Source organism: Myotis nattereri (genome assembly GCF_964212035.1).
Source record: "Myotis nattereri genome assembly, chromosome: 16".
Classification (NCBI taxonomy): Eukaryota; Metazoa; Chordata; class Mammalia; order Chiroptera; family Vespertilionidae; genus Myotis; species Myotis nattereri.
Window position 1 is genome coordinate 14,383,153 of NC_138091.1, and position 16,184 is coordinate 14,399,336.

Genomic DNA, 16,184 nt, shown 5'->3' on the forward strand with positions numbered 1-16,184 from the left:
AAGCAGCGCTGCTTCTCCACCGGTGCACCCACCTGCTGCCCTGCCCGTCACTGGACCTGGCCGGGCGGGGCGTGTCCGTCTCCCGCGGCCCCGCCCATCGCTCCTGCCCCGCCCCAGGCGCCCGAGGCCCCGCCCATCACTCCGGCCCCGCCTCCGGCGCCCGAGGCCCCGCCCATCACCCTGACCCCTCCCCCCGCGCCCGTGGCCGGGTTGGACTCAGCGGCCCCACCGATGGCTCCGGTCCAGCCCATGGCGCCCGCGGCCGGGTGGGCGCCCGCCCTGTGGAGGGCCTGCAATGCGCTGATGGCCGCCTTCTTCGCGCTGGCGGCCTTGGTGCAGGTCAGCCCCCGGCCCCGGAGGCGGGCGGCGGGCGGCGGGCGGAAGGCGGTGGGAGAGGGGCCTGCGGGTCCCACAGGGCGCGGGCTCCAGGCTCCGTGCGGGGCCGGCCTGAGCTTAGGTGGAGGACGGGCACTGGGTGCTGTGCTTCGGGGACCCCCTGGCCTCCCCCACCTAAGACACGGTGTGTGTGTTCCTATGACCGCAGCCCGCCCCTCCCTTGCTCACATGCCGGAAGGAGCTGGATCAGTGTCACTCTGAAGGGACCTGAGCAGAAGCGGCCCGGCGCCTTTCTCAGTATCAGGCCAGTGGATGAGACCGAACCAATTCAGGACCTGGGAACAAATCCCTTAGAGCCTGATGAGGCCTTCGTGTCCCCACGGGCCCCTCCTCATGCTCTCCTGGTTCCTTGAGACGGGCGGCCCGGAACAGTACTCCTAGGGGCTCTCCGTGTCAGAGTTCCTTTGCGGTTCTTCACAAAGATGTGTGGGCTGGAGGTGCCGGCCACCTGCTGTGCTCAGCCAGAAGCCCTGCGCCCGTCTGCTCTGCTCGGCCGTGTCTTCCTCCCGTTTAGTGTCCTCGGTGCCCACTGGGCGTCTGCCAGGTAACAAATGACTGAGACTGGAACCTGACGGTGTGTCTGATGTTTTGGATTCCAGGTGAATGATCCAGACGCAGCACTCTGGGTGGTGAGTATGAGCTGCTGTCCCGCATCTGAAAGCGCTGTGGACCGCGGCGAACGCACAGTCTTGTCCATTTGCCACCACCCCCTCACAGAGTAGAAATCAAATCCTTCGTGGGCTCTTTTCCCTACAATATCAGGGGGAAATGGGTCCGAGTGATAAGGTACGGGGCGTGTGAACTCAGAATTTCCCGCAGACATCGGGGTCTTCCAGCAGTATTCCCTTTGAATGAAATGGTCCCTACTTCATCTTACTCATGAAGCATACGTGTATCATAGAAGCACGCAGGTGGAAATAATAGAAAACCTGACTAGCATCAGGTTATAAAAATACAGAATTTCTCACTGAAAAGAAGTGCAGAGGCAGCTACTTAATGGTCAACGGCATCATCAGGGGCCTGGGCTTCCTCTTTTGTCTGCTCCTCCATGTGTGCTATAGCCTCTCCTGTTTACAGAATGGCTGCTGCGGCTCCCACATCTCATCCCCAGACAAGAGCATCCCATGTAGGAAGCAGCAAGGCAAGAGCAAAAAGGAGTGTTTGTCCTGTGCATTCTGCCCTTCGATCCGGGAAGGAATGTTCCCCAAGGCTATTTAGTTTGTACACACAAGTATGGCTTCTGGGCTGGGATCCGTTCGGATTAGTCAGCATCTGGGCCTGTTGGTTGTTAAGTACTTTAAGCCTCAGCTTGGCCCCGAGACTTTCCATTTCAATGCTGGAATGTGACCACCCCTTGCTGCCAAAAGGGGCTGGGAAAACAAGCAGGCTTTTCCGTTCTTCCAGTGGCCAGGGGACAAGGGAGGCAGTATCAGGAATGACTGCCAAGGGACTCAATGATGATAGGCTGAATTAAACTAGATATTGTAAAATAATATTATGATGCCTTAGTTTAAAACATCCACCAACAGAAAAAGACTGTTAAGATGGGTTCTACTGAGTTATTATTTATACTGTGCATTGTTTTTACTTGTTACTAAAAACAATTATTTTTAGTCTCTCTGCCCTCCAAAAATTATCTCATTCAAGATAGAGAAAATAATTTAAATAAGGATCGACATGGCACAATGGCCATGGGAAACCATTACTTAATTTTAAGGGTTATTTTGTTCACATGTTTACAATATACTGAAATAAGATCTTACTTTTCTCTGTTAGTCACAAAAACATGATATATTTGCACATTTTAAAAATCTCTGCCAAACATTGCTTACAGAAAGCACAAAGAAATACTGTACAGCCTGTGTGTGTGAAATTTCCCTCCCTCTCAGTGGCTAAGCCATGGGGTTTTTCAGAGTGGGGACCAACCCCTCACTGCTCTAAGTGTGGTCTTTGGAACAGCAGCACCTCCCCTGGGAGCTTATTAGAGAAGCAGAATCTTGGGTCCTACCCCAGAACTTAGAATCAGACCTACATTTTAGTAAGATTTCCAGTAATTCACATGCACATTAAAGTATGGGAAGCACTGGTCTAGCCCTCAGGAGCATGACTGCCCACCTGTGAGAGGTGACCTGATTCCTCATTGGCTAATACACCAGTCATCATTAGGGAGGGAGTAGGAAAGACAAACAGAATCAGTAGAATCTAGACCAGTGGTTCTCAACCTTCCTAATGCCACGACCCTTTAGTACAGTTCCTCATGTTGTGGTGACCCCCAATTTCATTGTCACAAATTGGACATAATTAAAGAATAGCGATTAATCACAAAAACAATATGTATGTGTTTTCCGATGGTCTTAGGCGACCCCTGTGAAAGGGTCGTTCGACCCCCAAAGGGGTCGCGACCCACAGGTTGAGAACCGCTGATCTAGACACTCTCTCTCCAGGGTGAAGACAGACATGTTTTCAGTGTCAGCAAATCACTTAAAAATGTACAGCTCTGACCACTTCTAAATAAACTAAACGTTCTGACGTAAGGATCGCAATTAATGTAGTGAAGCAACTACATTTCTGGGAAAACCCATGTTTTTATACACCCACCATCTCCTTACTTGTCCTGGGAAAGACCACGTTTCTTATACACCCACCATCTCCTTACTTGTCCTGGGAAAGACCACGTTTCTTATACACCCACCATCTCCTTACTTGTCCTGGGAAAGACCACGTTTCTTCTAGACCCAGCATCGCCTTACTTGTCCTGGGAAAGACCGTGTTTCTTATAGACCCACCATCTCCTTACTTGCCCTCTTCCCTCATCATGCAGTAGCAGGTCTGGCTAGTCTGCTTGCTATGAATGAGGCTTGCAAATAGGGCCCCTTCAGGGCCAGTCTTCCAAACTGCAAACCAACTTATCATCAGTTTCTAAGATGAAGAGCCTGATCTTGTTGGGCACATCTGATCGGCTGTTAGGAAACTTTCTGTGGACTCACTTGCAGAGATGGAATGTTGGGCTGGATGGTCCATGGTGCCAGACCCAGCAGGGCCACCTAGCTGATTATGGCTCCTCCTTCCCTACTTGTCAAAGAGCATTTTCTTTAATGCAAGTGGGGAAGGGCCATTTGGGCATGGATGTTGCTTGGGAGAGATTAGGAGGTCAGTGTGTCTTGAGACCCAGACTCTGCTCAATGCTAGAGCTCAAAAATGAATAAACCTTTCCTGGTATTGCCTACAATCTAGGAGGAAGGCAGATAACATTACAACCTGACATGGTAAGTGCCATAAAAACAGAGGTTATCGCTGAAACCTACAGTAAATTGTGGACTGTGATGGCCACTGATGTCTTTCTTAACTTCAATACTTCTGAACATCTATGTTGGACATACTTCTTAACCCACGTGACTTCCTCTCTTTGTGCTAACAGGTTGTGTATATGATTCCTGCAGTGCTGACCTTGCTTGTTGGACTTAACCCTCTTGTCACAGGTATGAACCTTAGATACTGAATAGAGATACTTAAAAAAATTGCTTGTTAATGAATGAATGAAAAAAAAAAAAACCAGAGGTTTACCATGTATTTATTCTGTAACCTGCTTCTTGGACTATACACACACACACACACACACACACACACACACACACATATATCCCAAGTGGGTATACATGTAAGAAATTCACTCAAAATAGCTGGTTTGTAGTGCCCAAAGTAGCGGTTCTCAACCTGTGGGTCGCGACCCCTTTGGGGGTCAAACGACCCTTTCACAGGGGTCACCTAAGACCATCGGAAAACACATATATAATTACATATTGTTTTTGTGATTAATCACTATGCTTTAATTATGTTCAATTTGTAACAATAAAAATACATCCTGCATATCAGATATTTACATTACGATTCATAACAGTAGCAACATTACAGTTATGAAGTAGCAACAAAAATAATTTTATGGTTGGGGGTCACCACAACATGAGGAACTGTATTAAAGGGTCGCGGCATTGCCGAAACCGGTTTGGCTCAGTGGATAGAGCGTCGGCTTGCGGACTGAAGGGTCCCAGGTTCGATTCCGGTGAAGGGCATGTACGTGGGTTGCGGGCACATCCCCAGTAGGAGATGTGCAGGAGGCAGCTGATTGATGTTTCTCTCTCATCGATGTTTCTAACTCTCTATCTCTCTCCCTTCCTCTCTGTAAAAAATCAATAAAATATATTAAAAAAAAAAGACTTTAAAAAAAAAATAAAAAAATAAAAAAAATAAAGGGTCGCGGCATTAGGAAGGTTGAGAACCACTGGCCCAAAGGGTACCTTCCTCAATTATGGGCAAAACGTAGCTGCTTTGCCTTCGTTAAAAAATATATATTTTTTTATTGATTCCAGAGAGGAAGGGAGAGGGAGAGATAGAAACATCAATGATGAGAATCATTGATCAGCTGCCTCCTGCACGCCCCAAACTGGGGATCGAGCCTGAAACCTGGGCATGTGCCCTTGACCAGAATTGAATCTGGGACCTTTCAGTCCACAGGCCAATGCTCTATCCACTGAGCCAAACTGGCTAGGGCTGCTTTGCCTTTTATGGCCCTAAAAACTCTCAACAAACCTTAAGTTGGACAATTTTATACTATAAAGCAGTGCCTTAGAAAAAATACATTATTTACCATCATTTTCTTATTAATGGGGAATATTATCCTGCAAGTTACTCTTTACTTTCTTTAAAACAGCTTCTACTAGTAGGGCTTAGAGGTTGTCAGGCCCTCAGAATAAAGACTGAGTCCCACCTGGGTGGGGAAAACTCCTGTCCCCAGGTACATGGGCTCCTTGGATAGGCCCCTAGGGCTCTGTCTATATCTTTAAAGTGTGTTAGGGCTCCAGTCATTGCAAGCAAGGCAAACAACTAAACTCAGATGGGCTCCAAGCTAAAAAGCAGATGTACTGGGATACTTTACTGACAAGGCAAAGGGTGCTGGCTTCAGGCACTGGGCTCAGAATTTGAACTTCTCTACTCTCAGTTCCATCGATTGCACTGACTTCAGTCTGGAGCTCCACGTGGTAGCCGGCAGCTCCAAGTTCATGTCTTCACTACACTAAGTCCCACAGAAGACAGAACCAACTTCCCTGATGTCGTCACAGGAGTCTCAAGAATTGAGTTGTTGGCCCTGATTTGTCATCTGTTGATTCTGAGCTAAACTTCTGTCAATAACGAATGAAACACATTGATTGACCTAGCTTAGGTCCACGTGGCCGGGTGTGTGGGAAGAGTGGATTTTCAAGGAAAAGAAGGGCAGTCATCACAGGAAAAGGAGTGCTAGACAACAGAATAATAAATGCCCACCTAAGTTTATAATTACGGCTTTAACTTCCATGATGACCCTCAAAACCAAACCAAACCAAACCCAGCCTTTCCCGAGTGCTTTGTCTGAAAGCAGACAACAGCGAAGCACACACAGACCATTTTTCTCTGGAAGGTGATTCCGTGATTTGCTTTCAGGTAACGTCATTTGGAAGAGTGTCTCCGCAGTACACGTGTTCTTTTGCGTGGTGTGGGCTGCCAGCTTGGCATACCACCTCATGCTTCAGGCTCAGTGGAACATCTTACACGAGGAAGAAGGCAGGTGAGCACTGACCTTTGCTCTCTGGGAAAGGTGGGAAGGAGGAAACCTCCTGATCCTTCTCAACACCTTATCTGTGCATGTCTCCACCTACACCATGAAAAGTAGGGACGGGGTCATCGCCATTACAAGCTGAAGAAACTGAAGAAATGATGGAACCAGCACTCACACCCAGCACCATCTAGCCCACTCCGTGATCACTTCCCCAGGCAGCACTGCATATTACATTACCGTCAGGCAGTGCACCTTGGCCCCTTACAATGAGCAAAGATGACAGTCCAGTCTAATCAGGTGAAAACTCCATCAGCACTGATTCAGTTCGGGGGCCAAGCCAGAATCTTATCTACAGGTGTGATCAGCCACCTCAGAGGTCAGCCTGGTTCAGCTTGGCCCTGGCATATCTCAGGTTGTCCCCCTTTGTCATGGACATTCATTCTTAATCAGCTCTCCCTTTGCTGCCTCCCACCCTAGACATCCTGGGCTAATAGCCAGATTCCTTTACTTTTTATCCCATTGCTAACATCTGCAATACGAAGATTTAAAGACCTTTGAGTATCACTGGTGAGGTACTGCTACCAGTTGTAGGTCCTAGTTGTAGGTCCTAGTCCTTGGAAAGTTGGATCAGGTTGGGTCAATGGGAATGTAAACCAAATGTGTTGAATCACCTCCACCCACTTGATGCCTACAAGGTATGGTGAACTCAAAGTGGGGCTTCCAGTGGTACTATGGCCAAACGCAATTATTTTCTACTCTATGAAAAAAAATAAGTGCTTTTAACATAGATTTCTAGCATTAGTCTGGCTCCCTACAAATCATTTATCTTCACGAAGATGTGGCCTGATCTCTGCAACATGTGCTCAAACCATTTGTGCTCAACCTAACACCGAGCACTCTAAGACAATGTAAAAAGAATAGCTGGTCAGGCTGAAATTTTCTTGGTTGTAGTATTCCGCCCAGTGACATGAAGTGCTTTAGCTGTGTTTCTGTTTTATTGGTTTTGTTGTTGTTGTTCACTTCTACATTGGGGAACAATCATGGAGTTCATATCTGCTTTATAAAATGGAATTTATTTTTACATAGGGATTTAACGGAGAAAAAAGTAATTTTTAAATCATACCAGACTTGAAAAATATTCTATAGATGCTATATATCTTGGGGGAAGCCATTCAACAACCAGAAATCATGTATCATGGAGATAATGGGGTGATATGCATCTCACTTGCGGCCATGTCACAGATGAAATGTATGCTATTTTATAGGGAGCTGTCTGGTCTGGTGATTATCACAGCATGGATGAGTCTATGCCACAGTTCATCAAAGTAAGTTTTCAAATCAGATATGTTCAAGGTTGAGTCAGAGTTTCATGATCATTAATCATGAATACCAGTTTCCTACATGGCCCAATGTAATCATATGGAGTTGCCAGCATAAAGGTGTTCTTCAGGAAGAAGGAAAAATGATCTCAGAAGGAAGCTTGGAGATTTAGGAAAGAATGAAGAGCAAATTTTTTAAAAAAGTGTGAGTATATATAAATGAATATTAACTTTATAAAACAATAATAATGATATTTTGTGGGCTTAAACATATAAAGAATAAAAATGTGTGACAAGCATAGCATATGTTAGAAGGGGATAAATGAAGGTATTGTGTTCTAAGATCCTTCAATTATCTAGGAAGTAGTACCAATTTATATTAGACTTTGATAAGTCAAGAATTCATGTGGTAATCCTTAGGGTAACCACTAGAAGAAAAGGATGATTATAGAGGGCAGGAAAAGAGAAGGGAAAAGGATAGAACAGATGGGAAAATAGGAAGCAGATGTTTAGAGAAACCCAAGTATATGAGAAGTCACGTTAAATGTAAATGTTCCAAATATTTCAATTAAGAGTTTAAGATTTTCAAAGTGGATAAAAAGATTAAAAACCCACTGAACACTGCTTATAAAATTCACCACTTAAGTATATAGATACAGAAAGATTGAAAGTCAAAAGATGGAAAAAATACACTATCCAAATACCAATCAAATGAAAGTTAGTACATCAATTTTAAAAGTAGACTTTAAGGGCAGCATTACAGAAAAAGGACTTTTTGCTGATTAAAAATATTTTTATTTTAAAATACTCAAACATATATAAAATCAGAGAGATTAATAAGCATAGTGAATTAGATGTACCTATCAACTAGCTTAAATGATTTTCAATATATGTCCAGTCTTATTTCATCTATATCACTGTCCTCTCCACACTTACCTTGAAATAAATCTGAGACATACTGTTTTATCTGTAAATATTTCAGTATGTATCCTTAAAAGCACTTAAAAAAAATAACGACTCTACCATCATCACACACAAAAATTAAAAAAATAATTCTTCAAAACTGAGTTTTCCACTCAATGTTTATATTTCCCCACTGTCCTGTAAATGCCTGCTCCTCCGTGCTCTATATTTCCAATAAATTGGTGATTAGATCTAGAGGCCTGGCCAGATTCTGGTATTATTACTATTACTACTAAGCAAAACTACTTCATGGGTGGTATTATGTACTGCCATCATAATATACATAATGCCTAGCTGTTTCTTTGTAATGTTAATAGTCTTTGTGATTATTGCCTAAGCCCATTAATTCGAGTTGCAAATACTGCTATTCTAATTATACCATTCCTTGATTATTAGTTGGAAAACTTCTATAAAGAGAAACTTCCACTTATCAATTCTTTGAGATCTAGCTTCTAAGAGGAAAAGGAAAAAAAGGAGCTCTTAATTTACCAGTTATCAAAATAATGAGTCTTTCATGCCTTAGCTTCTTCCAGTAGTGACCAATGTTCTGTTAGGAGTGTTATTATGAAGTCATGGGTTTCGACATAGTTTATGTTTTTTCAGTCCATGGAAGTTACCAAGTTATTGATGCGTTAGCTGTCCATCTTCAACCAGTTGCACTTATTCAGGTTTGGATCCTGAGTTCTTTTTGACATAATCATAGTAATTTTTGCTTTTTGGTATGACAAAATGTTCCTAGATAATGTTGTACATTTTAAGCCCCAGACCTGGAATCAACCATTTTAAGCCCCAGACCTGGAATCAACCATTTTCCAAAAAAGCCCTGGTTATTTTTGGTAGGTAATGGTATTTAGAGGTCACAATCCAGGCATAAGCAGTGCTTGTTGCTACTGGATTGGTCGATTGTTCTTTTTAGTGGACAGAGCTAGGAAATTCTCATCTATGTGTAATGTATATAGATTATACATATAAAAATAATCTATAATAATAAAAGCATAATATGCAAATCAACCGAACGACTGAATAGCAGAATGACGGTCCAGACAACCTTCTGGACAACCACGCTATGACACGCACTGGTGCCAGGCCTGCCAAGGCAGGTGCAATGCGATTGGTCAGGAGGCCCTGCCATAGCCCCACGATCGCCCCGCAGAGTGAGGCTCAGGCCACCGGCAGGGCAATCGATGGCGGGGGTTGTGGGGGGGGGGGGGAGCTCCATGATCACCCCAAAGAGGGAAGCACAGGCTACCCTCTGCACGTTGATCAATCTTGGAGCCCTGACCAGGTGGGGGGAGCCTCCCTCTGCTGGGCAATTGATTGTGGAGCAGAGGCCCAGGCCACCTGGCCCGGGCTACCTGGCCCTGGGCCAGCGGTGCTACAGCGGGTGGGCGAGGACTCCCTCTGCGCAGTGATCAATCTGAGGACCCCGCCCACAGAGGGAGGCCCAGGCCAGCCAAGCAATCGAACCCCACGCCTGTCGCCCACAGAGGAAAGCGTCCAATGGTGGGGAAGGGGGGGGGGGCAGCACTGCACAGATGGCAAGCAGTGGCAGTCATGGGGGCAGGTCCAGCTGCCGGCAGCCGGAGAAAGGAAAGCCCCGATAGGCCCTGATAGGCCCTGATCAATGGCCAGGCCTAGGGACCCTACCTGAGGGGTCCCGGATTGTGAGAGGGCGCAGGCAGGGCTCAGGGACACTCCCCTCCACCCCCCACCCCACTACACACACACACCCTGTGCACGAATTTTGTACACCAGGCCTCTAGTTTTACATATATACTTAAAAATATCTTACGTGTTCCTACTAATCCCAGCAATTCAAATTCAAGAACACAGATTTTCATTTAACTTTATCAGCAATCTTAATCTATATTTCCTTTTAATCATGTCAAAAATCTCATCGCAACTAAAATACAGAAAAGCTTCCTCAATAATCAATGGAAAACTCACAGGAGAAAACCCTGACACCTGAGGACCGAAAGTGGAGATCACATAGAGACTGTTCTAAAAAAAAAAAATCTCATCTCAATATCCTCAACATAACTCATTTGACTTAACCCACAATACAAACACAACCTCAGAATAACAATATGATTACTAAAGATTTTTTTGGAGTATTTTTGTTTTGTTTTGAAACAGCCATATAAGGGATGTATATTCAAATTGCTTGAGATAGTTACTCTATGTACTAACCCTAACAAAAGAATACTGTTAATTTCACTTTCATTTCTAGGGATAACTTTATTAAAAATATATTTTGTTTATAATATAAAGTATCTACATGGTCCCACAGTCAAATCTACAAAACAAAGTATATTCAAAGACCTCTAGCTTCTTAGTCCCCTAACCCTATACCCTCCTTTTGTCTACAGGTAAAACTTTTTTCAATTTTATGTTTTATCCTTCCATGGTTTCTTAATGGAGCAAATATGTGCATTTATTTGTATTCCTGCTTGTCTTAGAGAATTATACAATGTCCTCTCTGATTTTTCCATCACTATATGCTAAAGATCACTCAGTAGTATATACAGACTTTCCTTATCTGCTGATAGGTCCAGAGTATACAATATTTTGCTGTTAAATAGAATTCTAAGAGTATATTGTCAAAATTTGGAATTTTTAATTACTAGAGGCCCAGTGCACAAAAATTGCCCACAGCCCAGCCTGTGCCCTCTCTTAGTCTGGGACTTCTCGGGGGATGTCCACCTGCTGGCTTAGGCCTGCTTCCCGGGGGATCAGGCCTAAGTTGGAAGTCAGACATCCCTCTGGCAGCCCAGGAGCCCTCAGGGGATGTCCACTTGCCAGTGGGGAGCAAACCTAAGTTGCAGTCGGACATCCTTAGCACTGCTGAGGAGACAGGAGAGGCTCCCACCACCACCACTGTGCTGGCAGCTGGAAGCCTGGCTTGTGGCTGAGCTGAGCTCCCCCTGTGAGAGTGTAATGACCACTAGGGGGCAGCTCCTGCATTGAGCGCCTGCCCCTGGTGGTCAGTGTGTGTCATAGTGACCAGTCATTCCCAGTCATTCTGCTGTTAGGGTCAATTTGCACATTACCCTTTTGTGGGCATGGCTTGAGCATAGCAGAGGGACAGTTAATTTGCATGTTTCTCTTTAATTATATAGGACTAGAGGCCTGGTGCACAAAAATTTGTGCACTCGGGGGGGGGGGGGGAGGAGGGTCCCTCAGCCCGGCCTGTGCCCTCTTGCAGTCTGGGACCCCTCAGGAGATAATGACCTGCTGGCTTAGGTCTGCTCCCGGGTGGCAGAGAGCAGGCCCAATCCCTAGGTGCAGCCCCTGGTCAGGCTCAGAGCAGGGCTGATTGGGGAGTTGGGGCGCCGCCCCGTCATACACAGAGCAGGGCAGATCGGGAGGTTGCGATGCCACCCTCAGTCACGCTCAGGGTAGGGCCGATTGGAGGGTTGGGGCACCACCCCATCACACTCAAGGCAGGGTCGATGGGGAGGTTGGGGCGCTGCCCCCTGTCACTCACAGAGCAGGGCCCATCAGGGGGGTTGGGACTCCGTACCCTGTCACGCACAGAGCAGGGTCGATCAGGGGGTTGGGGAGCTCCCCCCTGTCACGCACAGAGTAGGGCCGATAGGGGAGTTGGGGCACCAACCCGTCACACACAGAGCAGGGCGGATCGGGGGTTGGGGCGCTGCACCCTGTCACACTCAGGGCAGGGCCAATGGGGAGGTTATGGCTCTACCCCGTCACACACAGAGCAGGGCCCGTGGGGGGCGGTTGGGGCATCGCCCTCTATCACCCACAGAGCAGGGCTGATCAGGGGGTTGGGGCGCCGCCACTGTCACACTAATGGCAGGGCCAATGGGGAGGTTATGGCTCTACCCCGTCACACACAGAGCAGGGCCCGTGGCGGGGGGGCGGTTGGGGGGCCGCACCCTGTCACACACAGAGCAGGGACGATCAGGGGGTTGGGGCGCCGCACCCTGTCACACACAGAGCAGGGCTGATCAGGGGGTTGGGCACCACAGCCTGTCACACACAGAGCTGCAGGGCAATCAGGGGGTTGGGGAGCTCCCCCCTATCAGGCACAGAGCAGGGCTAATCAGGGGGTTGGGGTGCCTTCCCCTGTCACGAACAGAGCAGGGCGGATAGGGAGGTTGTGGCCCCGCCCTGTCACACACAGAGCCGCAGGGCGATCAGGGGGTTTGGGCGCTGCCCCGTCAAGCTGATCCCGGTGCCGGGAGGCCTCGCGGCTCCGCTGATCCCAGTGCTGGGAGGCATATTACCCTTTTACTATATAGGATAGAGGCCTGGTGCACGGGTGGGGGCCAACTGGTTTGCCCTTAAGGGTGTCCTGTATCAGGGTGGGGGTCCCCACTGGGGTGCCTGGCCAGCCTGGGTGAGGGGCTGAGGGCTGTTTTCAGGCTGGCGGGTGACTGAAGCTCCCAACCACTCCTTTTTTCTTTTTTTTTTATTCTGGGCCAGCTTTAGCTCTGAGGCTTGGCTCCAGCTCTTAGGCCTAGGCTGCTGAAAGCAGGTATCTGGTTTGTTTGGGTTCTATAATCAAAACACTGTTTCAACTCCAGCTCTGAGATCCAGGCTGGCTGAAAGCAGGTTTCTGGGGTTTTGTTTAGCTTCTGTATTTGTAACAATGTTTCAAACTGCAAGCTCAGAGGCGGGCAGCGGCAAGCGGGGAACGTTGGAGTCCTCCATCACTGAAGCAAGCAAGCCTCATGTTTGCTTCAAGCTGCCTGGCTGCCGGCCGCCATCTTGGCTGGGAGTTAATTTGCATATTGCCCTGATTAGCCAATGGGAAGGGTAGCGGATGTATGGCTAATTACCATGTTTTTCTTTTATTAGATAGGATAGTTTAGAAATAGGTAGTTTTATTTATTTTTAAAATATATTTTTATTGATTTCAGAGAGGAAGAGATAGAAACATCAATGATGAGAGAGAAACATTGATAGGCTGCCTCCTGCACACCCCCTACTGGAGATTGAGCCTGCTACCCAAGCATGTGCCCTTGACCGGAATCAAACCCAGGACCCTTCAGTCCACATGCGGACGCTCTAGCCACTGAGCCAAACCAGTTAAAGTGAAAAATGGGTGGTTTTAGTTTGCATTATGAGCAAAGGTGAGCATATTTGCATTTGATTAAGAGCCATTTGCATTTTTCATATGAAATATTGGATCATCTCTGAGAAATATAGGTTTAATCTCTAAAGTTGTTATTCTCTATTTTTAGAAGCTCTTTTTTATATATTATGGCTATTAACATTTTGTGATATAAGCTGGAAGTTTTTCTTTTGCTGTTTCATCCTTTTACTTTGCCATGAAAATGCTTTGATTTTAGAGTAACCAAATATATCAATCATTCCCCTTATTGCTTTTGGATTTGGAGTCATAGGAAATCTTTCTTTCTTCTATAGTAAGTTTTCTTCTAATACATGTAGTTTCATTTTTACATTTAAATCTTTGATCTAAAGACTGTCCCAAAAAGTGTATACACACTCTCAATGATTATAAAGTCACTGTTTATTAATATACAGTTCATTTTCTAAATTTAAAAGACTCTATAGCAGCGGTTCTCAACCTGTGGGTCGCAACTCCTTTGGGGGTCAAACGACCCTTTCACAGAGGTCACCTAAGACCATCGGAAAAAAAACACATATATAATTACATACTGTTTTTGTGATTAATCACTATGCTTTAATTATGTTCAATTTGTAACAATGAAATTGGGGGTCCCCACAACATGAGGCACTGTATTAAAGGGTCGCAGCATTAGGAAGGTTGAGAACCACTGCTCTATAGAAATGAGTAATTGTTTTTGTCAATGCCTATTTTCAAACTGATGACCACTCTGGTCCAGGCACTGCTGATAATGCGAAGCAAAGGAATAGCAAACATCAAGAATCATTTTGCTCAGTATTTGTGCGCCCTCAATTCATCAACTGTTGCTGGTTTTTGTACCATAAACTTTATCCTTTATGTATCTCAATAAAAAAGTCTAGTGAATAAACTTTGTTCAAAGCTTAGTTTGGCTTTATCCAGTATTTCAAATCAGTTAAACCTGAAAAGGAGTGAAAATTGAGTTATCAGCTGTCAAGTGTGTATACATCTTTTTGGGGGGAGATACAGGGTGTTTGAATAATTATAAAGGCAGTGTTTGTACTTAAACTGCATTTTCAAACTTCCAGTAGCATTTTAGGATGAATTTCCTTTGTTCAAAGCTTAGTCTGGCTGAAAAGAAAGAAACATCAATTGAGCTATCAGCTGGTAAAGTGTGTGTACATGTTTTTGGGACATGTATTTAGAATTTATCCTAGTGTGATTGTATAAAGAACTGATCCAACATTATCTTTTTTTCCTTTTGGCTATCTGGTGATCTCAACACATATTATTTGGATTTAAGATGCCAAAGATAGACACTTTTTAATGTCTAAAAATTCATTAAATCAGGAAGTATAATAAACCATTATATCAGACAGATAATAAGAGTTGTATATTTGTATAAAACTAATAACATAGCCTCAAAATAGATAAAACAAAAATTGACAGAATAAAGAGAAACACTGAAAAATTGACAATCATCTTGGGAGACTTTCAGTCACTAATAGTATAAGAAAACAAGTATCAACAATGATACAGATAATTTGAGCTACACAATAAGAAACCTCACCTAATGGATGTACACAGAACATTAGCATCAAGAATGGCAGAATTCACATTCTTCTCAAATACACATCGAATATTTACAAAAAGATTGGATGTTGAGCCATGAAAGAAGACCCAAAAAATGTAAGAGAATGTTCTTTCACCAAGCTAGAAATCATTAACAAATAATTAGATAATTATCGTATATTTGGAAATTAGGAAATACACTTCCAAATAATATTTGGGTAAAAGAAATTACATGGAACTTTAGTAGATACTTTGAACACAATGGAGTATTATATATTAAAATTTGTGGAATGCAGCTAAAAATCATGCTTTGAGAGAAAATTGTAGCCTAAACACATGTATTTAAAGAACAGAAAAGAAAGGGTACAATGAGCTAAGCTTCCAAAAACTTAGGAATTCCCCAATTCAAGAAGTTATAAAAAGAACATCAATTAAACCTAAAGAAACAAGAAGAAAATAAACATAAAAGCAGAAACCAATGAAACACAGAAGATTAAGTAGGTCCATATTCATTCTCTGAAATGATTTATAACATTAGTAAGCCCTGGCAAAATAGTAAGAGTGAGAGCAAATAAGAACAGGCACAAATAACCAATAGCAGGAATGAAAAACAGAACGTTACTATACAGTATAACAGATATTGCAAAACGCGTAAGTGGGTAGTATGAACAATTTTTTTGCCAATAAGTTTGAAAATGTAGGCAAAAATGGACAAATTCATTAAAAATACAATTTATCAAAAGTGACACAAGAAGTACTCACAACAGTCCCATACAAATTAAAGAAACTGAGTCCAAAATTAAAATTTTTCCTGAAAGAAAACTCTAGACCAAATGTCCTAACTGGAGAATTCTACCTAACATTTAAGGAAGAAATAACATCAGACTTAAAATCTTCTAGAGAACAGTAAAAAAAGAAACACTTTACAATTCGTTTTATTAGGGTAGAATATTCATGATACTAAAATTGATAATACAAAAACAAAAGGAAGTTACATGGCAATGTCACGACCACAGATGGTAAAATGTTAAACAAAACATTAACAAATTAAATCTTGCAATATATAACTCAACCACCAAGTTGTGTTTATTCTAGGAATACAGATGGTTTTAATATTTAAAAAGCTACAAATGCTTGCTGCATTAACAGAATAAAAGAAAACAATCTTCTCAATCTATACAAAAAGAGCATTTGATAAAATTCAATACCCATTCATAGTAAGGGCTCATGGGAAATAGGCATCCAAGGGAAGTAACATGATAAAGGG

At 44.2% G+C, this 16,184-nt stretch overlaps 1 protein-coding gene across 2 annotated transcripts in view; it reads left to right on the forward strand.

The window, feature by feature from the left end:
* Positions 1–203: 203 nt before the first annotated feature.
* The window catches only part of TMEM220 (transmembrane protein 220), a gene marked incomplete at its 5' end in the record, with an annotated part of 47,723 nt that continues 31,742 nt past the window's right edge, over positions 204–16,184 (forward strand). The window contains 5 exons of one of the 2 annotated variants that reach the window (XM_081108757.1): positions 204–339; positions 996–1,025; positions 3,815–3,875; positions 5,872–5,995; positions 7,252–7,311. In XM_081108757.1, coding sequence (XP_080964883.1) covers positions 232–339; positions 996–1,025; positions 3,815–3,875; positions 5,872–5,995; positions 7,252–7,311 — 383 coding nt within the window. The remainder of the gene's footprint in view (positions 340–995; positions 1,026–3,814; positions 3,876–5,871; positions 5,996–7,251; positions 7,312–16,184) is intronic. The other variant, XM_081108758.1, reaches the window with a different exon arrangement.